The sequence below is a fragment of the Quercus lobata genome, chromosome 4 (assembly GCF_001633185.2).
Source record: "Quercus lobata isolate SW786 chromosome 4, ValleyOak3.0 Primary Assembly, whole genome shotgun sequence".
NCBI classification, from domain to species: Eukaryota; Viridiplantae; Streptophyta; class Magnoliopsida; order Fagales; family Fagaceae; genus Quercus; species Quercus lobata.
Window position 1 is genome coordinate 20,226,004 of NC_044907.1, and position 27,033 is coordinate 20,253,036.

The 27,033-nt window shown below is 36.2% G+C and overlaps 1 protein-coding gene across 1 annotated transcript; it reads right to left on the bottom strand.

Moving 5' to 3' along the window:
- Nucleotides 1-64: 64 nt before the first annotated feature.
- LOC115984789 (MDIS1-interacting receptor like kinase 2-like) lies at nucleotides 65-2,700 on the bottom strand. Its single transcript, XM_031107795.1, has 2 exons — nucleotides 207-2,700; nucleotides 65-69 (listed from the first exon to the last, which is right to left on the bottom strand). Exons 1-2 carry the CDS (start codon nucleotides 2,698-2,700, stop codon nucleotides 65-67), a joined length of 2,499 nt encoding a protein of 832 aa, XP_030963655.1.
- Between the last annotated feature and the right edge of the window lie 24,333 nt (nucleotides 2,701-27,033).

Below are 27,033 nucleotides of genomic sequence, written 5' to 3' on the forward strand. Positions count from 1 at the left end.
ATTCACCCTCTTATTCCAATCCAATTCTTTAGCTCCTCTATCATTGCTCAAAATTGAGGCCAAGTTACCCTTTTCAAGGTACTCATAAATCAAAATTGAGAATTGTGAATATGAACAAAAGCGATACAATTTTACAATATTTCGATGTCGGATTTTTGATAATGTGTAGATCTCATTTAAGAACTCTTTATGTTGTGAAGTCTCACTGTCACGCAAAGATGGGAGTTTCTTCACTGCGACTATGCCTCCTGATATTAGCTTGGCTTTATAGAAAGTTCCATATCCTCCCTCCCCAATGCAAAAATTAGCATCAAAACCCTGGGTTGCGTCAATCATTTCTTGGTACAGTTTTCTTCCATCAAAATTTGATAGAATAAACTCTTCTTCCTTGTCCATGTCTTTTGTTCGCTTTGTCTGTGGATTTCGCCTTTTTCCTTTTAAAGTGAAGTAAATTCCCAAGATTACCAATACAAGTGAAACTGTTCCGAAGAGAAGGTAGCATCCCCAACATTTCTCCTTTTTCTTTTTAAGACCCTTCTTTGAAATATGTTCTACCTTACAGGATTGCAATCCCATAACATTTCCACATATTCCTTTATTACCTTGTAGTGCTTCAATGTGAGCATCTTGAAATGCTCGGCTATTTGGAAGAGGACCCTCCAACTCATTGTAGGATATGTCGACAAATGACAAGCCCTGCATCTTTTCGAAAGCAGCTGGAATAAAACCTGAGAAATTATTGTGAGATAAATTGAACAGCTCCAAGCTTTGCATATTGTTGATTTGTGAAGGTATCTCTCCTTCAAGTGAGTTAAGGCTCAAATCTAGCTGGTATAAATAAGTTAATTCACACATTTGAACTGGAATGTTGAGGATGAACTCGTTGTTGCTCATATTCAAGTAATGTAGTTTCAAAAGGTTCCCTATATCTCTCGAGATTGATTTGCCAAACCTATTAGCAGATAGATCTAGATACTCGAGATTTATTAACGACCCAAGCTCCAAGGGTAAACCACCATAAAGTTTATTGCCATTCAACAAGAGCTTCAACATGGAAGTCAACTTTCCAAATTCCTTTGGAACCTCCCCTACCAAACGATTAGAAGAAAGATCAAGTAATTGGAGTTGAACTAAGTCTCCAATTTCAAGTGGTATGCCACCAGAAATATTGTTCCCAGCAATCTTTAGACTGGTTAGTTGTGTGCACTTGCCCCAGTTATGTGAGATTTCACCATAAAATCGATTGAAACTTAGGTCCATGTACTGCAAGTTTCTGTAGACACCAAAATCTTCAGATATATTTCCAAAGAGTTGGTTTCTTTCAAGGCGGACTCTAATTAAGTTTGTGCAATTTCTCAAGGTTTTTGGTATTGGACCTGTGAGATGGTTGTTGTCTGCCCTTAGTAATTGGAGAGACCCACTTTGGCATAAGTTTTGAGGCAAAAAGCTAGTAAAGTGGTTGGCATCTATCAATAGAGTAGTCAACTTCATTAAGTTTCCGATCCCTTGTGGAATGGGACCAGAAAGTTGGTTATCACGGAGGCATAAAGCTTTTAAGCCACTCAACCTACCAAAGGAAATTGGAATAGTACCATTCAACTGATTTCTACTCAGTTCAAGATCAGTTATGGATGTCAAGTTTCCTAATTCTTCAGGAATGGTACCAGAAAGTTGATTGTTGTATAGGTGCAAAACAGTCAAGTTTCTAAGAGAACCTAAAGATGTGGGGATTAAGCCAGAAAGATGATTTGTATGAAGGCTTAAGAATATGAGAGACTTCAGATTTCCAATTTCTGGGGGGATGGAACCGGAGAGCTGATTTTGGTTCATATGTAACAACGTCAGCTTTTCAAATTTTCCAATACTGTAAGGGATGAGACCTTCTAAACTGTTGTTACTAATGTCAAGTTCAATTAAATTGGTAAGGTTTCCAATTTGTGGAGGAATGGGACCGGAAAGTTGATTGTCATAGAGGTACAAATAAGCCAAGTTGCTTAAATTACCTAAAGACACAGGAATGGAACACGAAAGTAAATTACTATCAAGTGAAAAGTCAGTCAGATAGCTCAAATTACCTAATGAAGCAGGAATGCATCCATGGAAACGGTTGGCATACAAATAAAGGTTATTAAGAAACTTTAAATGACCTATTTCTGGAGGAATTGAGTCACTCAACTGATTTTTAGCTAAGTGCAAGACCTCAAGGTTGATCAGTAGGCCAATCTGGGGTGGGATTTTCCCCGATAAGTTATTATATGATAGATCAAGATATATGAGTTCGGATAGGTGACTAATATCAATAGGGAATGTACCAAAGAGTTCATTCATGCTGAGGTCAACAAATGAAAGGTTTGGAAGTGACGAAAATGAAAATTCATGGAGCGTACCTTTCAAGCTTGAGTTAGTCAAGTTTAATCTAATAACACTTCCTGCATGGTTGCAAGAAACGCCAAACCAATTGCATGGATTTGAGCCTACATTTTGATTGTTGGAAGCATCGGTTGCATTATTAGGAAGGAGAGTCCATGAAGGCAGGAGTGACTGGTTTTCATTTTTAAGACTGACTTTCCAATTGAGAAGAACATCTATCTCGGTATTGTTGTCCACAGAAACAGAATCAGCAACAAAGGAAAAATGTAACATGACAAACACAAATAGAGAAACGGAGCAAAATACTGTTTTGAAGCTAGTGAATGCCATGGGTTTTTGGAAGCTAGTGAAGATGATCTGATTCACCAAACCGATTCAAGCCAGCCCCAACCGCTTCAAGCCAAGCCGTGACCCAGCCCCAAAAACCCAATCTCAAACCCGATCTATCTCCACCGTAATCCAGCCAACACCCAAATGACCACCACCGAAACCCACCATCACCAATCCGAACCTAGCAACCACTGAAACAATCCACCATCACCGATTCAAACCAACCAAAAACAGCTGAGAAAGAAACAGAGAAGAGAGAAAAAAAAATCAAACACAGATTGAAGAGGGGGAGAGACAGAGAAGAAAGAAACAGAGGAGTGGAAAAAAAAAAATCAAATATAGAGCGAAGAGGGGAGAGACAGAGAAAGAGAGACAGACAAAAAAATTTGATAGAAAAGATGGAGTCAGATAAATGAAAGGTTAGAGGACGTGTAGGAGAGGCCTGTCACCAGAATTTTCCTCAAGTAACGGACATTGAAGCTTTAGCTTCATCCAATTTCTGCCACACCAGAATTCTAGTAATTCTAGGTTTTATTTTATTATTATTTTAATATCTAACTCATGACAGCCTCTAGACTATTCAACAATTGTGGCTGAGTTTTATTTTTACATGGAAGTCTCTGGAGATATTTCGTGAGATCTGGAAAGAGCATCTTGAAAAAATCTTCGGAATGCAATAGAATTTTCTAGAGAACGAGAGAGAGAGAGAGAGAGGGGCGGTGCTTGATTTTAACACCCAAGTGATGTGACAACATTCTTTCCTGTAAAAGAGTGTAGTTGGGCCTTTATTTCCTTGACAGAGAGAGAGAGCTCTATTTTGCTTTCATTGGGCCTAATCTTACAAATGGTTATAAACAAGCCCACTAGTGTTGGTTTGCAGAAATGAGGGGCTAAGGGCTCATTTCAACCATAAGAGAGAGAGAGAGAGATTTAGATCAAAGGAGATATTCAAAGTTTAAATTTTTATTTTCTAAAAATGAGATTACAAAAACAAAATAAAAAAAAAAAAAAATTTAGGAGATTTCTATTTTTTGGTATTAATGTTGCGAAACACAATGCTTAAGTTGTAAGATTTTTATACTAAACGGCAAATCTCTTTTTATTTATTTATTTATTTACTTTTTATTTATATATTAATTAAGTTAGGGGAATAGGAGGAGAGGAGGTTGACGAAGAAGCACAACCATTGACGTAAGAGAAGGGGTATTCTATTTTACAGCACTTTTTGGGGGTTTGTTTAGAAATTGTGTGATGTTACTTTAAGCTATGATTTACGTAACTTGAGAATAAAATGTCATGTTCAAGCTTAATTGGGTGCTGTCATTAGCATTGCTCCTGTAAATAATAGCTTTGAAGGTCACAAATTCCACCCCTTAGCTTTGATTGACTTTTTTTCTTTAAACGACCACCTGCAAGTCATATGACTATTAAAAATTGAATTCTTTATTTTGTCCTTACAAATTTCTTAATGTACTAAGTATTTATGATCATGTGACCTGCACGCGATCGGTAATTTTAACCGTCAACTAGGCTATATGTATAGACATGAAAAGAGGTTTTTTGGAGTAGCACAGGATTCTAGCTCTAGCTCGTAACTCTTACGTATTTAAGTTTCCTCCAAATTCGGTCAAGAAATATGGTCATTGGGCTCACATTTTATTTCATGCTCTGGCTAACACTAATGGTCCATTTGGATTGAAGAGAAGAGAGAGAAAGTAGAGTAAAGTTAGTTGAAAATTAGCCTAATTTATGGCCAACTTTGCTCTACTTCAATTCCCTTTGCTCCCCCTCCCTCCTTCAATCCAAATAGGCCCTTAATTTTCTTGGGAGTTCAAAATTCTTCTTATTCCTGACTTTTAAATTTGCTCAATCCTCCTTCACTTCACACACTGATGCCAGATTCTTGTCATCTTTAAGGATATACATTAAGCATGCCATTCTTGCATGAGAGGGATCAAGTCCTATGTTGCATGGACACGCCTATTTTGGCTGAGTACCCGTGTCCGACACGTGTCCAACACGAGTATTGGTAAGACACTTCCCAAATCTGTACCCAACGCGAACTAGAAAATTTTATCTTATTTTAAAAATCTGGGTACAGCCCGGACACGGTCGCAACACATCGGTACGTCCCAGACTCAGCAGATCTTAAAAAAAAAACAAAAAACAAAAAAGCAAGATTTTGACAATTGGACAAACCACTCACTGTTGATCCTGGTTTGAGCATAACAATCAACTAAAAGCCCTAAAAGACATCTACCTCTCAGTTCTTCCTTCTCTTGCACCGAAGCCCCTCAGCGCCTCTCTTTGCTCTGTTCTGGCCTTGTAGATGTTGAGTGAGTCAGTCCGCCGTAGATCAGCAACAAAAGAACCCCCGCCAGCGACCCCGAAGCTCCCTCTCTCCCGCTCCGTCATAGAACGAAGTTTCTCTCTCCTTCAAGTTTTGATTTCTCTCTCTCTTTCGGTCTTTCTTTCTCAGTTCTTTTCTCTTCTTTTTTTGGTTGGGTTTTATCGTTTTTGCAATTTTGACATTGTTGTTTAGTAATTGACTATTTCTAATTTTATGGGTTTTTCTATATGGGTTTAGTAAACGAGGGAAAAGATTTTTACTAACGTTGTTTGTATTTTTTGAAAATATATGTAGGTGAAAAAGTGTATGAAAATACATGTAATATTGTTTAAACACTGAAAACTATTGTTTAAAGAACGGTAACAAATGACCTTGATTAATTGTTTTATTGTTTAGTATTTGTTATTTGGACAAGATTTAGGTACAGTATTTATGTGCTGTTCTTTATGTTTTCCTTTTAAAATTAATGAAAACACTATTTTGATTCCGATAGTTTGGGATTACATGCTCCTACATTTTGATAACAGTCAATTTGGTCTATATTATTTTTAATTTACAATCAGTTTGATCTTTACCATTAACTCATTAACGAAAAATGCTTAGGTGACTAACGGTAAACAGTATTAGCATGGTTAATGCTGATATGTCAAAATTTTAATATCACGCCAACGCTTACATTGCAAAAGACAGACACATCAATTTTTTTAAAAAAAAATATATATATATATATCTATATATATATATATATATGTTTTAAAAAAAAAAAAAATTATTTTATACCAATTTTATCATTTTCTTTTAATTTTCTTAACATTTCTCGGTAACCAAACTGATTTTCACATTTTTTTTCAATTTTCTTTTTTACTTTCTTGCAATTTTTTTTGGTTGCCAAATATTTTCACACTTAACCCAGATCCACCAGGCCACCACATCCCAAATCACCACCACCACCTCAAAAGTTTAGCACCACCACTAATCCAGATCCACCAGCACCAAACCCAAATTACCACCACCCCAACAGTCCATTCCCACCACCAAATCCAAATCCACCACCACCAGAACCTTAAATCAAATTTCAACTGCAACTAATACATATTTTGAACCATGAAACAACCCAAACCCTCACACCATCACAAATCAAAGGAGAGACCGAATCGGTAGTCCAAGAAAAGTAGAGAGAGGGATAGAGCAAGGAGACCACCTCGACGGTGGCTCGTGGTGGTGAACGGCGAGGGAGAACTGCGACTGGCCGTGGTGGGTTTGTCGCCGTCAATGGTGTCGCTGTTGATGAATGAGAGCGACTGACTGATTTGGACCTTCTTTGCTTAGGCTTCATTGACGATAACGGTGTGAGCATGTAGTATTGTGATGGAAGACAAACGAAAATGCAGTGATTTGAATCTGTGGTATGAGAGTTTGAATGTGTGTTGATACATGATATTTATTTTATGCTTGAATATGAATGTCTGATGATATTCCTTTAGCAACGAGTGGCTACAGTTTTAGCAATTCCATACAAGGAATTTTTATTTTGTTTATTTTAATTAAAATATTGACACGGTATGATTTAATGTTAATTGACATTTTTTTATTGCTATTTAAGTAGCCACATCAGTAGCAAGCATGCCAACAATGCACATTATTAACCACGTAGACAATTTTTGTTAATGAGTTAACAGTAGAGACTAAATTGATTATAAATTAAAAATATCAGAGATCAACTGACTGCTACCAAAATGTAGGGATTAAATTAACTGTAATCCCAAAATGTAAGGACAAAAAAGTATTTTTGTCTTTTAAATTCTGTCATGTAGCACTTAAGGTACTGTAGCTAAATTTTTTCCTTGCTATTTTATGAGTGATATTGTACTTCTTTGCTGTTCTTAGTTAATTTAAATTCTAAAATAAATATAAATTATGTCTAATTTTTTTTTAAAAAATATCTAAATATAAATATTAATTAATTAAGTAATTGTCATACCTTAAAGGTGTCGTATCTTTATTTTACAAAAATTACCGTACAATATATCCATGTTGGTGTTCGTGCAACCTAGCTTGTATTATCAATGTGTGTAAATTACATCAAAGCACTCTTACATGTACAAGTGGCAGCCTAAGAAAATATCACTAACAAACTAACTAATTCGATAATTCCCAACTAATTAAAAAAATCACATGGAAAATATGGAAAATGTGTAGACTAAAATCTACAAACTACAAAGACAAATCCACAATGCAATTTCTAATAGGCCCGCTCAAGAGTCAAGATGGGTTTTAATGCAGCATCCCTCTGACAGTGGAGTGGTCAGCTTCAGCCCCACATGATTGCCTACTTGCTGGATGCCATGATGGAACAGTAATATTTTTATAGATTTTCGTGCTTCTTCTATTTTGGTTTGATTTCTGTCGGGTTCTATGCTTTCTTTGAAGAATTTTGTGGGTTCTTGTTCAAAACTTTTGATTCAATATGGGTGGCTCTGTTTTTTACTTCGTTGAATCAAAATCATTTGAGTTTTCAGTTGAGGAAGGTGGTTTGTTTTACCAGCAGTGTATTTACGAGAGAGGCAGAGATTCTCTAAGATAAATATTTATGGGAAAAGGAAGTTCAAAGAGACTGCTGTTCAATGTGGAAGAACTGATCTCTGGGCAGTCTAGTGGGTAGTTTGCAAAATCTTGCCGTGAGGGGGACAAATGCTTTATTCTTCAGTTGGGTTCCAACTCTCATAGAGCTTTCTTATTAATTTTGGAACTCACTCATGGTTGTCGTAAGGGTTCTATAGTGGAGCCAGAAGGGAAGACAGGGAGTGGTTGGAGAAGTTTTGGGCTACACCTGAGAAAGGTGTTAGCCCCGAAGTCTCTAGCTCCCAAGCAAGCAATCACAGGTATTCCCTTTAGAGATGCCTCAAAATCCTTTGCATCGGTGGTGGCAGGGAAACGAAATAACAAGAGTGGCGGAGGTGATAAAGGTAAGAAAAAAAATGTGTTGATTCAAAATACAAATCCTAAGCAACCTGGGGTGAAGAGATTGTCAGTCTCTAACTGTAATAACCGTGAGGAAAGTATCCTAGGACAGAGGGAGCCTCCTGGGGTGAAGATTTTGTCAGAATCCAGCCATAATAACCGGGTTACTTGCAAGGATAGTACTCTGGGACAGAGAGATCAAACTGGGGCGAAGATTTTGTCAACAATAGAAGGGATTGAAGAGAAAGGTACTGAGTTGACTTTGGATCTATTTTTGCGTTTGGAGCGTTGGTTAGATGGGAATTGGGCTTTAGTGTGGTCTGAAGTTAAGGAAGTGGGCCTAAAAGTGGTGCAACCTAAAAAGCCCACTATTCAGAATTTTCATAAGATTAGCACCTTCGGCCCATTTAAATACGTCAAGCCCAAACCTATTTGGAGGCCATGCCAAAGCCAATCTTTGGCAAACCCAGTCCATAGGCAGTGGGCTAATTTTGAACTCGTAGCTTTGGGCGTGAGTGAGTCTCGGGTTCTGCCTCCGGGACAAGTGGATGCGAGCTCAAGTGACGATAGGTTGACGCCGATGAGAGTGGTGGATACTCCGACGACCCAAAAAGAGTCGGCGTCAAGGTGTAGCCCTGATTTAGGCAATCCCGACTCCTGTAAGGCTATCTTCTCTGGGATCTCGGGCTCCGGTGCCGAGGAAACTTAAGGATTAGGTAGGTGGGACGCTGGGTTCACCGAGGATATGGTGATTAGCTTGGTAGTGGTAGGGATTCAATCTCCGATTATGAAGGAGGGGTCGCCAATCTTGTGTCGGCAACCATGGGTGGATCACAATAGATTTTCCCCTTTCTCAGGCTTGGGTAATGGTTTGGAAGCAGAGGTTGGGGAAGGGGAAGCTCATGAATAAGAACGGAGTAGTGGATTTTGTTGGGGATTTTCAGCTAGATTTTGGGCTTCACATTCTACCATGGAAAACCAATGGGGTGGACAACAGTGGTTGTGACCATGGTGAGGAGGATAATTCGGTGTTGGATTGTGAACCTTTGTCTCGATGGGAACCTAATGATTTCAGTGAGGGGTTTTCTGGCTTAGGATTCTATCGAGGGAACACAAGTGACAGAGTCTAGGCTTTCAGTGACGGATATTGTATGTTTTCAAGAATTGAAAGTATCTTCTTGTGATGTTGCTTTTGTGCGGAGTTTATGGGGTAGTCCTTTTATTGATTGGGCTACTTTGGATGCTGTGCATACTTCAGGAGGGGTCCTGATGATTTGGGATAAGAGGGTCTTTGAGAAGTTGGATGTTATGGTTGGTCAGTTTTCTGTTAGTGTATTATTGAGAGGAGTGGTGGATGACTTTGTTTGGGCTTGTACAGGTGTGTGTGGCCCTAATGACAATGGTCATCGGTCTACTTTATGGGAGGAGTTATCCCAAGTGCGTGCCAGGTGGCCTATGGCTTGGTGTCTTGTAGGTGATTTCAATATCATTAGGTACCCTAGTGAAAGGATTGGCTATGAGTCTTTTAATCCTGCTATGTTTGCATTCTCGGATTTTATTGAGAATAATTCTTTAGTTGATTTACCTTTAGAGGGGGTCTCCTTCACTTGGTTTAGAGATTTTGGTGTCCTTTCTATGTCAAGAATTGACAGGGCATTGGTTTCTCTTGATTAGGAGGAGCACTTTGTCAATGTATCCCAGCGGGTGCTTCCCTGCATTCTTTCTGACCATTGCCCTCTTTTGTTGGAAGCTAGTGATATTCGGCGTGGTCGAAGTGCCTTTAAATTTGAAAATATGTGGTTGAAAGAAGAGGGTTTTGTTGATAGAGTAAAGCATTGGTGGGATGGGTACAGTTTCGTAGGCTCTCCAAGCTTCATTTTGGCACAAGGTAGATTTTAAAAAATGAAACAAGGAGGAGTTTGGTGATTTGATTTTCAGAAAGAAGAACTTGCTGATTGAGCTGATGGGTTTAGATGCGAGAGAGGAGTTGGTGGGTCTTTTAGATAAGGATCAGATCCATCGCCTACAAATCAAAGGAGACATAGATCATTTGGATTCTCTTGAGGAAATTTCCTGGAGGCAAAAGTCTCGGGCCTTGTATGTGAAGGAGGGCGATAATAATACTCGGTTCTTTCACAGATTAGCAAACTCTCATAGAAATGCTAATCAAATTAAAAGGATTGAGGTGGATGGTGTTCTTTATGAGGGTGAGCATGATGTTCGCTCTCAGTTAGTTCTTTTCTATCAAGGATTGTTTAAGGAAATTGAGGTGAGGCATCCCACTATGGATGGGTTAGATTTTGCTTGTATCAAAGAGGGTGAGCGGTTATCGTTAGAGAAGGAGTTCACGAAGGAGGAAGTCACCCAGGTATTAAGGGAGATGGAAGGGGATAAAGCCCCTAGTCCTAATGGTTTCGCCATAGCTTTTTTCCACATTTGTTGGAGTGTGGTGGAAAAGGATGTCATGGATTTTTTCGCTTATTTTTACCGACACTCTGGGTTTTAAAGGTCTATAGATGCTTCGTTTATCACTTTAATTCCTAAGAAGTGTAATGCTATTAACATCAAGGATTTTCGTCCCATCAGTTTGGTGAGTAGTGTGTACAAGCTGCTGTCTAAAGTGTTGGCTAATAGGTTGAGAGTGGTTTTGGATAAGCTCATATCTGAGACTCAAAATGTGTTTGTTGGCGGAAGGCAGATTTTGGATTCAGTGCTTATTGCAAATGAATGGCTGGATAGCAGGTTGAACAGCAGAAGTTCGGGGGTGGTTTGCAAACTTGATATTGAAAAAGCTTATGACCATGTGAACTGAGAGGTCTTGTTTTATTTGTTGGATCCGATGTGTTTTGGGTTGAAATGGAAGGGATGGATTAAGGCTTGTGTTACGTCTGTCCGTTTTTCAGTCCTATTAGATGGTTCCCCTGCAGGTTTTTTTGGAAGCTCGCGTGGACTGAGATAAGGGGATCCACTATCCCCGCTATTGTTTCTCTTGATAATGGAGATTCTAAGTAGACTCTTGAAGAAGATAGAGGAGTGTAATCTTATTCGGGGATTCCATGTGGGAAATGTGAATGCTGTTGGTGTGCGTATTTCTCATTTGTTATTTGCTGATGATGCTATCTTATTTTGTGATGCCTCTAGGGAACAGTTGTTGTCCATAAAGTTGGTGTTGTCTTGTTATCAGGCTTTTACGGGGTTGAAGGTCAATATTGGGAAAAGTGAGATCGTTCCCGTTGGGGAGGTGAATAGTATAGATGCTCTGGCTAATATTCTTCAATGTAGAGTGGGCAGGTTACCTATGAAATATTTGGGGATGTCGTTGGGAACTTCTTTTAAGTCAGCTATAATATGGAATCCTATTTTGGAGAAAATGGAGAAGAAGCTATCTGGGTGGAAGCGTCTTTATTTATATAAGGGTGGTAGACTCATGCTAATAAAGAGTACTCTCTCATGTCTCCTTACGTACTTTTTATCTCTTTTTACTATTCCTAAAGCTGTGGTGGCTAGATTGGAAAGTATTCAGAGGAATTTCCTGTGGGGGTCTTCTAAGGGGAATTTCAAGTATCCGTTGGTGGCTTGGGATAAGGTGTGTTCTCCTGTTGAGAGGGACAGTTTGGGTATAAGAAGTGTGGTGTCATTTAATCAAGCTCTTTTAGGGAATTGGCTGTGGAGATTTGGTCATGAAGTTACCCCTCTCTGGCGGAGAGTTATCTCCACAAAATATGGTGAGGGTCAAAAGGGGTGGTGCACTAAAGTTTGTAGGAGGTCTAATGGGTGTGATCTTTGGAGAAGCATTAATGAAGGGTGGGAGAGCTTTTCTAAGCATCTGTCCTTTGCAGTGGATGATGGAACTTGTATTTGCTTTTGGCATGATAGGTGGATTGGTGAGAATTCTTCAAAAGATCGCTATCCTGAGCTTTATATGTTCAGCGGTCAAGGATGCTTGCATCTCTGAGGTATTGTGGGCTCTAGAAGGGGGTACTGTTAGAGTGTGGAATTTAAAGTTTTATAGAGCGTTTGAAGATTGGGAGTTGGCTGCTTCTTATTCTCTATTTTAGCTTATCCAACCTCATATTCCTCGGGGTGATAGGAGAGATACTCTTTGCTAGCGGCTAAAAGGGGATGGAAAGTTCGACACCCGATCTTACTACCATGAGATTCAGGGTGCCTCGAATTCTTTATTTCCTTAGAAGGGTGTTTGGAAACCAAAAATTCCTAAGCGTATGGCATTCTTTTTGTGGACAGCTACACATGGTCGGATCCTCACTTTGGATAATCTAATGCTTAAGGGTCGCCCTTTGGCTAATTGGTGTTGTATGTGTTGCTGTGATGGGAAGTCAGTAGACCACCTTTTTCTTCATTGTCATGTTACTCATTCCCTATAGGCTTTCATGCTTCAGGCTTTTGGTATTCATTGGGTTATGTCGGGTTCGTTGGCGGGTTTGTTATCTAATTGGCAACAGTGGCTTGGGAAGCATAATTCGGAAATTTGGAATTTGGTTCTAGGGTGCCTAATGTGGATTGTGTGGTTGGAGCGAAATCGTCGATCTTTTGAAGATAAAGAGAAAACGTTGGAGGAGTTAAAGTTTTTATGCCAACGTAGCCTATTGAAGTGTTCTTGTTGTTGGGGTTTTACTGAGTGTTTTTCTCTCTCTTGTTGTTGTGTTGTGTTGTTTTGCTGTTGTGTTGCTGTTGTATTGTGTTGTGTTGTTGTTCATCATCATGAACATCTTGTACTTCTCATTTATTTTTTTCCCTCTTTAATATAAGATTTTTGATTACCTATAAAAAAAAAAGAGTCAAGATGGAGTGTACACACATATGAACCTAGATGAAGAAGAAGAAATCCTGCATAGTAGAAGTAAAAGGCTCAATGTGAGCTCCAAGATGCCATGATCAAGTGCAATGCAAAGGTGCCAGTGACAGGCGCCACTGATCGCAGACAAAAGATGGCGAAAAAGGGCAACAACAGAAACTAGAATGACAGCCACAAAAACACCAACACTAGCTGGAGAACAATAGACCCAACAAAGTATTGCTGGCAAACACCAAAAAATCAATGGAGAACAACAAAACCGGAAACAAATCCAGAAGCAACACAGAACTTGCTTCAGAAACCAGAAACAACGCAGAACTTTCTACTAAAACCAGTAATGATGCAGAACTTTCTGCATAAAGGTGAGCCCCATGGCTCCAAAAATATGATGAGCACCAGGGCTCCAAAACAGAGTAAAGTGCCTAGAGTACTAGACATGGATTGACAGACCCTTTCAAATGCAGTGAGGTAGCAAACCATAATTCTAAAATCTGGCATCAAATTCTTAGAAGACATGCCAATACCAATGGCAACAGAAACCGATGAAACCCAGCTACAAACTGAGTAAACCACCATAGCAAAAACAAAGTGCAACATCCACAGTTGTAGAAAGAGAAGTAAGCATCCCAACAACCAAGCAACCACCAGCCCCTGTGAACCTCACAACAGATGCAGCAAGTGCAGGAAAATGCATAGTGAAAAAATGATAAACTCTTTCCAAATCTGTAGCACCATACCAATGTGGAGGGTAGCTTGATGTCACAATCTCATAAAACTGACCACAAGAGGCAAGGCAAAAGAATTGAAGCTCAAAACCATGTTGTGATCAAGACCCCCTATAGAAATGAGTTAAAAACCAAAGAGGCATGCTTCAAATCTCAAGAAAAACAAACTCACATGCTTATCTCTCCACTAGGACCTTTAAGCATCAATAACATGTTGGCCCAAAATCATATGCGTTCAGGTCATAGTTTGCTGAGTGGAGAAACAACACCAAGCATTCTCTTTGGCAATTGATCAAAAGAATGATCTTCAAAATGGCTAACATCCAATCTCCAAGTGAATTTCGCAAGAATTAACAGAACCCACTAGGAAGGAAGTGGATATGAAAGAGAATTGTAAATGAAAGAAAGTAGGTGAAAAGAACATTTTAGACCCTACATTTTCAGCCGATTCTCATTTTAGTCCCTACATTTTATTTTTACCGCTTTTAGTCCATATCCCTACATTTTTACCGCTTTCAGTGGCGTGATGATGAAATCTGCGAGCATGGCAAGGTGCTGATTCCGGAGCAAAGGCAACGGATTTTGACCCTTGAAGCTGCCATTGTAGGCTACAAGAAGAGAGAGAAGAGGCTGCTCATTTGCCTGGGGCTGTCTCTGGTGATAAGTGGGATGCTACTCTGTTTGATGCTTCTTTTGGTTGGCTAAATAGGTGGGGGGGGGGGGGGGGAATGGGTCATTAGGCAGGTAGGTATTAGTGGAAAAAGGCTTGAATTTTGGTGTTGGTATGTATTAGTGAAAAAATGCCATAATTTGTGTTGGAATGTGTTGGTATGTATTAGTGGGAAAATGCCTGATTTTTGGTGTAATTCTCTTTGTCATTCGAGACTTTAACAATGGAATATGGTCTTTTTAATTAATCTATAATTTGTGTACCAATTTATTATATTGTTGTGAAGAGTTTATTCCAAAACAGTTTGAACAGTGCCTTAAAAGGGTTATAACAAAATTTTTAGTTTCATACACAGATAAAAGGCTTGTTTGTGATATTAACTGTGCATCAACTGTAAATTTTGAATGGAGACAGTAATTTGATATTAATTGTGCAATTTGAGACAGCATCCTATTTTAGACAGCAATTTGACACTGCAATTTGACAGCAATTTAGACAACAACTGGTTGCAAAATAAAAGAGGCAGCTCTTTATGTATTAAAGGAGCTGGCTGCAAAATATTTAGCATCACTCAAAATAAAGGAGCTGACTATAATATATTTAGCACACCAGCAGCCTGATATTCAAAGCCAAAATGATATGTAATTGACAATTCAAAACTTGCATAATCTATATATATCTAAAAGCTGAAGCGTAGCATTTATTGTTGCTACGCTCCAGTTGAGCCACATCATCCACTCATTTCCAATTTCCTCTCTCTTATTTTTCCACTTTTTTTTTCTTATTAATTCTCAACTAATTGTTACACTTTCTCCAACTTTTCCATTCCCTTTACCTTTTCATCTCCCCAATACTAATATCACTCTTCCTCTATCTCTTCATCTTTTTTTTTTTTTTTTGGATTTTCTTATTCCCATCTTCTTATTATAAATTTGCAATTCTTTCTCCCATTTTATGCATAATTTTCCTACACAAAAGGTTTTCTCTCTCTCTCTTAATTTTTTTTTTTCATTCTTTGGTAGATTGTTTTTCTTGCATCTCTACTTTAGATTGATTAATATTTGTGTTCTTAAGAACTCTACTTTTGGTTGATGTGATTTAGTTTTTGTGTTTTTTAAGCTATATTTTTTCTTTTCTTTGATTTTATATATGTTATCATATTGCGTTATGAAGATTATATATAAAGATATAATGTTATTCTACTACATAGTATGACATAAATAATTTGGTGTTTATTACTATATCTCTAATTTTTCCTCTTTTTCATTGAGAATTAATTTGATGAGGCACATTATCTTTTAAAATTCGAGCAAAATTTGAGCAAAAAAAGACTGTCTATAGAGTTAAAAATAATGATAGTAGACAACTTACATTGAAAATTTTCAATATATATTATGCACTGCAAAATAGAGTAAGCAGACAACTCATATCAAATCCACATCATTTGTAGAATCACAGATTAATTATATGAGCAGTACCCATCTAAGAGGTTGCTTAGTTTGTTCTCTATATATATTCGTGTGAGAGTTCCCTACCTATTTTAGCATCTCTCTAGAGTAGCTACTTTCTTCCTCCCAGATGGAGCATCCAGTTATGACAACACCACTCTTTTCACTAACCTTCTGTGCCATCTTTCTTCTGTTCCTCCCCATATCAATCTTAAAATTTTCCTTAGCTACCACACTAATAAACTTGCACTGCTCGAATTCAAGTCCCACATAGATAAGCCTCTCAGTGTCCAAGCTTCTTGGAATGAATCTTTCCATTTCTGCCTGTGGGTTGGGGGTCACCTGTGGCAACAAACACCAAAGAGTCATCTGTTTGGACTCGCAAAACAAAAATATGGTAGGCACCATATCACCCCACATTGGAAATCTTTCTTTACTTCAATCCCTTGACTTTGCAAGTAACTCTTTCCATGGTGGAATTTCCTCAGAAGTCGGTTATTTTAAGATGACAGATTTTCTTAAAATATTAACATCTAAATTTCTAATGATGACTTTACACATTCTAAAATAATAATTAAATACATATAACTTACCAACTATAATAATTCTATTATCATTATCACTGAAAACATGTAGTCATAAAGTACGCTATATATCAATATATATATATATATATATATATATTTATATATATAGGAATTCTTCAATAGACATATCATCCGTTTTTGTTTTTTTGTTTTTTGGGTTAACCCCTCTCATAAGCATTTTATCAAACATTTGACATAGAGCTTTAAATTGTGGGATTATCCTGAACATACCACTTTGCTGGCGGCAATCTATATTAAAACTCCAATATATTACCATTATATATATACTGAACATATTAAATATTAAAATATTCAATATTGGACATTAAAAAAAAAAAATTCAATATTGCATTATGAGTTTATGACCTTACACATTCTCTTGAACGATCATATGAACATTAAATTATTCCAAAGTGCATTATGACAAAATAAATTGTCATATGAACAAAATAGTAGAAAACACACCCACAAAGAAAATAAAAGAAAATACACCCATCAATAAACTCTAGATTTTCTTTACTAAGATTGAGATGTGATTTCTCCGATTAGAGATTGTTATTTAACAGAAAGTCATCATCACAATTTGGTAAGTAATGCGCAAACAATACTATCAATCTTCCCTCTATTTTGTTTTATTTTGGTGTATTTTAAATGTTTTCCACTTCTTCTTTTGAGTAATGGTTATTTTCCTTGATCGCAATTTACCGTATCGCTTCCATCACATCAAAATATATTACTATTTTGCTAATTCCATGTTTTGCTTTAGTACATAATCTCTTGCCTACCATTTGTTTCTTTTATTTTATGAATGGTTTTGTTATTTTTTAAATTAAGTACTACATAAATTCTTGCTAAAATCCTTTAATCTCACTACATCTATGCTAATTTATAATTTCTTTCTTAGGATACCTTGGAAGAGGAAACAAAGTATTATGATTGATAGGTTTATTTATTTATTATTATAAGATCTAATCTCTAATTCTTACCATTTATAATTTTTAAGGAAATAGCTTTGGGACACATACAATGTTTAAATATTGCATCCATTTTATGACTATGGACATGCACACAATATTGCTTTATGTTTTCCACGGTAATACTAATCTCCATTACTTTGGCATTAAAAATTCTCTCAATTGAAGCATATAACTTGATGTAATCTCATTCTTAAGAAATCTTGCAACCTAATTCAAATTGTGCTAGACAAATAAATAACACACACACACACACACACACACACACACACATATATATATATATATATATATATTAAAATAGAAAATAATGATTTTTTGCAGTCCAAGATGAATTAAATCATATTACTTCACCTCAGTTAGCTTAAACTTATATCATTCTCAGGGGGGAAAAAAAAAGAGCTTAAAATTAATTATCTCTTATTTTGAGTTCAATATGTTCTTTAAAATTATTAAAACAGAGCTTAATGACTATACCATTCTACATGAATTAAATCATCATACCCTATTTAGCTTAAATTTATCTTTTTATTATGAGTTCAATTTAGCTATGATTTGTTGTTCTTCAATATATAATACTCCTTAAATATACAAAAATATAATAGATAAATAAATTAGAAAAGCAGCTAAGCTATGCTGTTCTATTTTATAAAATGATTGACCTGCTCAATGTAATATATATTTCTTTTGTACTTTTTCTTATATTCATCTACATAAACTTTACAAGTTCTTGAATTGATTAGAATCTCAGAGAACTAAATCCATTAGACACAGAATTACTACCATAACATTTTTTTCTTTAGGATAATAAGTGATAAATGGCTGTTGGGTTTTCTAGTTTTCTCTGTAAATAGTTATTTCTGGTCATTTTGGGGGATGATGCCGGTATTACTAGTGAAATTCTTTTACATTATTTTATTTTTTTGTCACTAAAATTATGTTTACTTTTACATATGTCGCACAATGTTCTGACTATATATATATATACACATACATAATTTCCTTGGCAATTCTACAATCAGAAATGCATTACTCCTTTCTCAAAAAAAAAAAAAAGCAATGCATTACTCTTGTAGTAAAATTTATAATTTATTGCATTTATTGTTCACATGCGATAGTTTATTATTCAAGATGTTTCTCTCTTCCTTCTTAATTACTAGGATATATTTAACAACTATTATCATATTTTACACCACAATATGAATTGGATTTGCAATTTTTTTTTTTTTTTTTTTAAGGCTTGGTGCTCCACAAACAAGTCTGCGATTCTATGAAGTTTTCTTTTGTTTTTTCATCTCCTACTCTTTTCTTGGTTGATTTGATAAAATTTAGAAATTGTGCTTGGCTTCATCTCGCTAGGTTCATTTTTCATGATCATTAGTTTATATGTTGTGATTTGGGCTAAAGCTGAAGACTTGGAAGAGATCAAACAAGATATAGTTATAGAGCTACTACAAGAATCTTTTAGAGAACAAGAATATTAAATGTATGAATCTGTCAATAACTCAACAAAATGTAATGATTTCATGGTATTCAAAAAAAAAAAAATGAACATGTATAAATAATTCTATCATGAATACATTTGCTTTCCTCTACCCCTTTTGTGTTATTTCTTGATTGACTAGGATTTATTGAACATTTAGCAACATTTTTTCATGTTTATTAATTAAATTGGGGAGAAAAAATTCTATAATTGTTGATTCTCATATATGAGTTTAGTGACTATCAAAATATAAATTGTTATATGTTGGTTTAATAAACAAAGTGTGTATTAATTGCTCGTAAACTTCTTCAAAAAATGCAAAATAATGTTAGCTTCAATCTGAAATAATTATGATTTATTTGATGCATATCTCACTATATTATATCAAAACATGTTACAAAATATCTTACCATATATAATAATTGAAAGTAAAATGCAACATGTTTCCTTGCCCAAAAAAAAAAAAAAAAAAAAAAAAAAAAAAAAAAAAAATCAAGATATAGACTTCTTTACTTATTGTTGATTCTAAAAAAAAAAAAAAACTTACTGAATATATATTATTTATTACAATATAATCACATTATTTTGAGATGGATTTGAGACTATTACTTATAAGTCTCTACTACTATTCTCAATTTTTACTTCACAAAAAAAAATTTATAATATTAAACTGCATAATTTACATTTATTACCAAACCTGCATAATTACATTTACTAAACTGCATAATTTACCAAACTTGCATAATTTACATTTATTCATACATCATTACATCATTACACATTAATTCATACATCATACATCATTACACATTAATTCATACATCATTACATATTAAACTGCATAACAATATGTAAAAGATTTACCAAACCTGCATAATTTACATTTAACATCATTACATATTAAATTGCATCTTAAACTGCCATTTACAAATTTAACATCATTTAACATCATAACATATTAAATTGGCTACTGCCCAGCACATTAAACTCCAATGCTCACCAAACCTGCATAATCACCAAATTGCCTAGCAAAGCTAAAAACAATGGGAGAATAATTACAAAATATTTTAAGCCTTTTAAAAACTAGCAAATTTGAGTTTAAGCCTTTTAAAAACCAAAGCTAAAAACCAGCAAATCTGAATAATGGAAGCTAAATCATCACAACAATGGGAGAATAATTACAAAATATTTAACACCAATGACAGTTTTTGTTGTACCACAATAATTACAAAATATGGAACAAAGTCTATCAAGCAAATTTATACAAAAAAAGGACTTGGTCAGCCATTATATAAATATACCAAAATGCCAATTGTTCTAGCAGTTACATAAACATATGAAGAGTGCTTTCAACATATAGCACAACAACAAAAAAGGTCCTACTTCAGCTTGCTAGCTTTTAGCATATCCCATTGCTACCATATATCTTGCTGCATTCCCAGTTGCATTTAAGGTCTCATTAGTGGCTGCACTTCTCTTCCTCTGTCTTTTTGGTCTTGGATTGGACTGATTATCAGTGGGGGGTGGAGGTGCACTTATGGTTACATCATCATTAGAGCTTGGTTATGCCCTATGTACTGTTGGCTGAGCATTGGAGCCTGGTTATGCACTGCCTACAGCTGGGCTGTTTGCATGACCATCCTTGGCTGCCTGCAAGTACAAGCACAATAACAATTAATAATTTGCCAATTAAAAAACAAAACAATGGGGATATCTAAGTCAAAGTAGTTTATTTACCCTCCTAGTGGTCCTACTGGCTTGGGATGCACTCCCAGACAAGGAGGAGTTCCCTCCTACTTCTCCCTTGCAGCTCCTCTTGTTGTGTCCTAATTTCCCACATAACTTGCATTGTTTTGAGATGCTTAGGTCTCTATTTTTTCTGTGACTTCTAGGTTCATCAGGCTCCAGTGCCCTCTTCTTCTTAGGCTTGTCAGGAGGTCTCCTCTTGATAAGGGGTTACACAGGTGGCAGTCCTCTAGGTCCTCACATATTCTGGCCATTGATGGGTTCTATAATGGGTTCATAGCAATCAATGTAGGTAGTCCTTTTGTAGCAAGTATTGACATACTTTTCAGCATCTTCTTTATTGAAAAATATACAAGAAATGGCATGGCAACATGGTATGCCAATTATGTCCCACTTCATATAGCTGCACTTCTTCTCTTCCAAGTCCACAATGAAACTCTCCGGCACATTCTTCACTTCAAACTTCGTACGACCAGCCCAACATACTATCCACTTGCTGCATGCCAACTTCTCCTTGTATAACCTCTTCCTTACCTTAGGACACAACTCAGATTCCACCTTCATAATCATTTTTCTGTTTGCTTGAAATCTAGCCATCAGATATAGCCTAATACACTCAAGCTGCAAGCACATAGAGAGAAAGGGAGAATTAATCATTCATGAATTACACAGGTTTATGGATCATAATGCACATGAAAGGGAGAATTATGCATACCATGGTGATTATAGGTTTGCTCCTGAACTTAACTATCATGCTGTTAAAGTTTTCACACATATTGTTCAGGACTGTGTCACTCTGGCCATCACTTTTGAACATGTGCCTAGCCCAGATAGTTGTTGAGTGAGATTGCAGCCATTTGAATGCATCTTCATCCACCTCCTTTAGCTCATTTATTGCCCTCTCAAATGCTTGCTGATAGGTAGCCTTGGCTGCTTTCCAAAAAAAATCTCTAATAAGGACACCAGGATGATTTTTCTTTAAATTATTGTATAAATGTTTGCAGCAGATCCTGTGCTCGTATTGTGGCCAATTGTCAACAAAGGTGTTCACCAACTCCTACAAAGCACAATCATTTAATTCAGCAAGCAATGAAGCTACCATAAACTATAATTAATTCAACAAGTAATAAAACTACCATCATACCTTCTGCTGGTCAGATATTAACACCCATTTGTTGTCATCTCCTATGTCAACAAGCAATAAATTAAGAAACCAGATCCAAGTGTCCTTTGTTTCAGCCTCGACTACTGTATATGCGAAGGGGAAGTATTCATCATTGGGATCTCTGCCAACAGCACACATCAACTGACCACTTGTCTTGGTCTTCAGATGGCATGCATCTAGACCAATGATTGGCCTGCACCCTGCCAAGAAGCCCTTCTTGCAACCTTCCAAGCAGATGTAGATTCTTTCAAAATATGGCAGCCCAGTTGCCAATCCATGCTCAGTTGCCAAATCACCATCATTATAAGTATGCACCTTCATCAATACTGTGCTCCCAGGATTGCACCTTCTCAACTCATCACAATACTCCCATAGTTGATTGAACTGTGCAGTGTGGGCCCCATCAACAGCATCTTGAGCTTTCTCTCTAGCCTTACTTGCCTTGCCTGCACTTATGTTAACTACATACTTCTCATGCACAGCATCCTAAATGTTCTTAAGCTTTATGTCAGGCTGTCTCCTAACCCTCTTCACTAACTTCTTCCCAATGTATGATGATGTGCATCTTGGATTTCTATAACTTCTACTGCATGTGTGTTCCGTGTTCAGTGTTTTCTAAAACTCTTCTCCCTTGGCACCTTTACAAGGTAGGCAACAAACTTGCACCTTGGCTGGCATCTGGCTCTCACTCTTACCAAGTCATTTTTCACAAATTTTATACCCCACCCACCATGGACTGCATAATCAATTATAGCATCTTTAAATTGTTTAGCTGAGATGAACATCATATCCTTCTCAAACCTAAGGTGCTCAGCTGTGGCTACTGGCCTAAAGATTCGGTATTTGCTCCTTCTAATAAAATTGTCAACCTCAGCAATAGGGATGTCATCATCAATTGAATCATCACCATCCTCATTGCTTGATGATGATTCGTCAAGGCTAAGCAACTCCTTACTCTCATAGTCAGAATTCATGACACCACCACCCATTTGTCCTGGTTCAACCTCATCATCTTCAGCTTGATTGTCCCAACTATCAGTACTATCTTCACCAATGTTCATTGGTTGCATTTCTGACTCTTCTTCTAAGTCACTCCTCTCATCCTCACTACCTTCACTACTCTTCTCAACTTGGTCATCAACAACTGGTGCTTTGCCAGCCCTCCTAGCACAAACTTGCTCAGCATCTACCTCATGTGGCCCACCATGGTCAACATTAGTAAATTCAACATTATCATGGCCTCCAAATTGTGAAAAATCAAGTCTGTACTCTTCATCACCATACTTATAATAGTGATCATTTTGAAACACACTGTCACTAACAAAAACCTCTAAGGCCTTAGCATCTACACCTACACCTTCTAGTTCACTACCAGGTAGTCTGGCAGCTAAGGGATCAAAATCCTCCACTTGTAACTCAAGTCGTTCATGCACTAGATGCTCCACAAAGACATGAATCTCCCCATATCCCTTCACTAAGTCAGTCATGAACATAGTAGCATCATCATTAACCACCTGATGGAAATTTGACTGCTTTGGGTTCACACCAGGCATTTTAAACCATAGCTTATCTACTTCAGTGTAGCCAAACTCCCTACAGATACTCTGAATCTCTACTTTTGACCACCTATCTGGGTCATAATTATCCACTATATCAATTGTCCCTCCCACATACACTTGAGGGTCCCACATGAAATGCCCACCATAGTGGACATGTAGAGTAAAAAGCTCATCCATCCCGCATGCAAGTCACGGGAAGAAAACAGATATTAATAATACTTTGTTAGGCTAATTAATAAACAAATAAAAAAGCATACAATATTGACATGGTTTATCAAGGTCAATATAGTGGTCCTGATAAACAATAGTGACACATAATACAGACAAACAATGCAATTGCCAACAAAAATACAGTCAGTATTGTGGTCCCTGATAAACAAAAGTAAAACAAAAAGTAAAACAAACAGAGCTGCAAATACCAAAAGCAACACACAACAGCCAAACAATGCAAATCCCAAAAATATTCCACTATCATAGTTAGTATTATGTCCACTACAAAAGCTATAAAGGGAGAGAGGAAGAGAGAGAGTGAGAGTGAGACACAACGAGAGAAATAGAGATAGATTGAAATTCCAGAGCAATAACAAAACACAACATCTCAAAATTCCCAAATTGTCAAAACCCAGCAACTGAGGTTCAGACCCAGAATGATTACCCAGCACTTAAAATGGCATTCATAACACAAAGAGAGAGAGTGAGACATAATGAGAGAGAGAGAGAGAGAGAGAGAGAGAGAGAGAGAGAGAGTTGGAGAGAAATACAACCTTTGCAATCTGTTCAGCATAAACACTCTGAAGCTATCTGTGATTATGCTTGCCGATTTGTGGGTTTTTTGTGCAAATCTATGGTCTTGTGATGAGCAACGGGTAAGGTAAAAGATTAGGGATTCTGCAAGTCTGCCGTTAGGTGTGGTTGGCGTGATTTGGGGTTTTATTTGGGTTAGGGACTGTCACGTGAGGGACACGTGACTACTAAGGGCGGGGAGTAACTAACAGTGGCAAGATAGGCTACTGTGGACATTAGTTTATTATTATTTATCAATGCCGTTTGCCACGTCAGCAATATCCGTTTATGATGTAATGGCAGAGACCAAAATGGTAACCGTTTTTCAGGATAGGGACTAAAAGCGGTAAAAATAAAATGTAGGGACTAAAATGGGAATTGGTTGAAAATGTAGGGACTAAAATGTGCTTTTCGCCAAGAAAGTAAGAATCAAAAACAAGGATTTTGGGTAAACAATCAAATTAAAAGATTGAAAGAAAAGGGAATAAAATCCTAAGTTCCATAATGGAATATGAAATCCTCTGTTTGCACCAAAACTATGATGCCAAGAAGCAGATTAAACAAAAGCTCATAAAGAATTATACCTTTAATGTGTATACTGGTCAGCAAGGTTTAAGAAAAATAAGAGGGAAGGGGTGGAAGACGAAGCAAAACCTGTTCTTTGAATAGTCAGAAAACTCACAGACCATAAATCTTCCACAATTAGTCCAACAATTGAAGAACTCCTCCAAGCCCTAGATTGAATATCAAACATTGGTTGAAGGTGGAGAATATGAGTAGAGACTCAAATGAAGGAGATTCCACAATAAATGTACAAAAAATACAAAGACTATTACACAATACAATTTCTAATAGGGCTTTACCTTGCAATGCCGAGAACAGAGGAGAAGAGAGGAGATGAGACCTTTTGCTTTTGTTCTCTCTAATCTTGTGTTTGGTTGCCACCAAGAAAGTGCAAGAAAAGATGACGATTTCTTTTATTCATTTTTTTTCCTTTTAAATTCATTATTTTCTATTTTTTTTTTAAATTTATTCTAAAATGGACCTTTTCATTAGTAAGATCAAAATGAAATTTTTTGAAAAACTAGTACCAAATTGAATGCATTAAAAACATAAAGACCAGAATGAAAAATACCCCCCCCCCCCCTTAATATAGGAATTTAAAGGTATTTATGCCTAATATTATATTATATATACTTCAATCAACCTTTATATTTAAAAGCTTGTTTATAAATATGTTATTATGTTTAAGCTTGGCCTGTTTCTAAATCAAACCTACAGATGGGCTTGAACTTGCTTATAAATCCATTTTTTAATGAAAATGCTTTATATTGAAATAAAAAAAGCTTAAAAAGGATGAAACTTGATGGATAAATGTATAATATCTCTAATTTGTTCTCTTGCAAAGGATAATTTATGAACAATTATATTCCCTAAAATTTCAGTCATTGGTAACAATTATATATAATGTACTAGTCACTAACCTGTGCAATGCATTAAATAAATATTAAAACTATCTAGTTTATTTGAAGCACTATGACTTAAAAATGATAACAAAAAACTTAGGTTACATGAATGCAAATCATAGTTAAATCCATTACTATAAAAGTGCTCTTACATTTGCTTTGATAATTACTAATAATTTTAGAATACAAAAGAATTACTACGCAACATCTATACTACTATTTAAAGGGCTTCCCCTGTTTGGATTCCTCATTTTTTAGTTTAAAAATGCCCCTACACTCCTATGTTTAAGTAGAGACAAAACTAAAGGACAATTCAGTAAAAACACAAATTTAACTCCCACTATAACATTGCCTAAAAAATAAGACAACTCTCCTATTAATTTTCAAATTGCTTTATTTACTTATAAATTACATTTTTAAAATAAAAATTATATATATAAAATAAAAACACAGAGTTTTTTATTTTTTTTGCTAAAAAAAAAGCCTTATTGCACGCGTGAAGCGCGTGTGGTGAGGCTAGTAAACATATAACTGCTCTTAATATAGTGTCTTCTTAAAATTAAGCCTATGACATCTACCTAAGTAATTATGACAAAAAGTTCTTATATGAAGGCATTATGAAAAATCCCTTTTTATATTAGATTAGTGAAAAAGGTTAAAATCATCATTATGTGCAAGGATACAGTGGTAATGATACAGAAGATGGATGGAAAATTCTTCAAAATAGTTAATGAATGTAGGCCCAATAGTGTAAATCTAGAAGACATTATGTCCTCATGTTGCAATAAGCAAACTAAGATTATGATAATTGGTGAATGGCAAATGAATGTGGTGGAACTTGGGAAACTAATTTATAGGTTGAAAGTTTCAACTCTCATCTTCAAATAAGAGGCCATATTTAATTTGAAAATTGCATAAGAAATTTTAGAGCAAACCTTATTTTGGTTTCTCGAATTTGTTGGACCTTATTCTCAAAACTTTTATTTCTTACCCAACACAACTAGTTTGATTCCAGAGAAGAAAACCTGTACCCCATTTAAGATAGAAAATTGTAAGTTTAAAAAAGGTAAATGGAAAAACAAAGTGAACATAAGATAAATGGAAGAAGAACATGTTATTACGTCTACACTTTCATATAAATCACCAATCCAAGTTGAAGCTTAATCCTCTTCTTTTTTTGATAGGTAATAAAAACTTTATTGATAAGAGAAGTATAATGAGTTTACGATAGTAAACTCACTACAAAAAAGCGGATACAAACAGATCAAAGGGAAATGCCAACAGAATTAATGAAATCAAGCAAAGAAGAACGCGTAAAACCACAAATATGAGATCACTCAAACAAAGTCCTAGTTAGTAAAGGCTTCAAAAGGTCCACAGTTCTTTCAGTACCTCAAACGTTCAGGCATTGTGTTCCTTCCAAGTTAACCACATAAGACGTGCTGGTACCATATTCCAAACATTGGAAGAATGAATGCCAAACCAATTCCATCATGTAGAAAGTAGAGAGACTACTGTCTTTGGCATCACCCACTGAACCCCAAACAAGTAGAAGACTTCACTCCACAAGGTATGGACAAACTTGCAATGTAGTAATAAA

Bases quoted from the DNA above. Each gene is read 5' to 3' on its own strand.
- LOC115984789 (XM_031107795.1), bottom strand. From the start codon at position 2,700: ATGGCATTCACTAGCTTCAAAACAGTATTTTGCTCCGTTTCTCTATTT.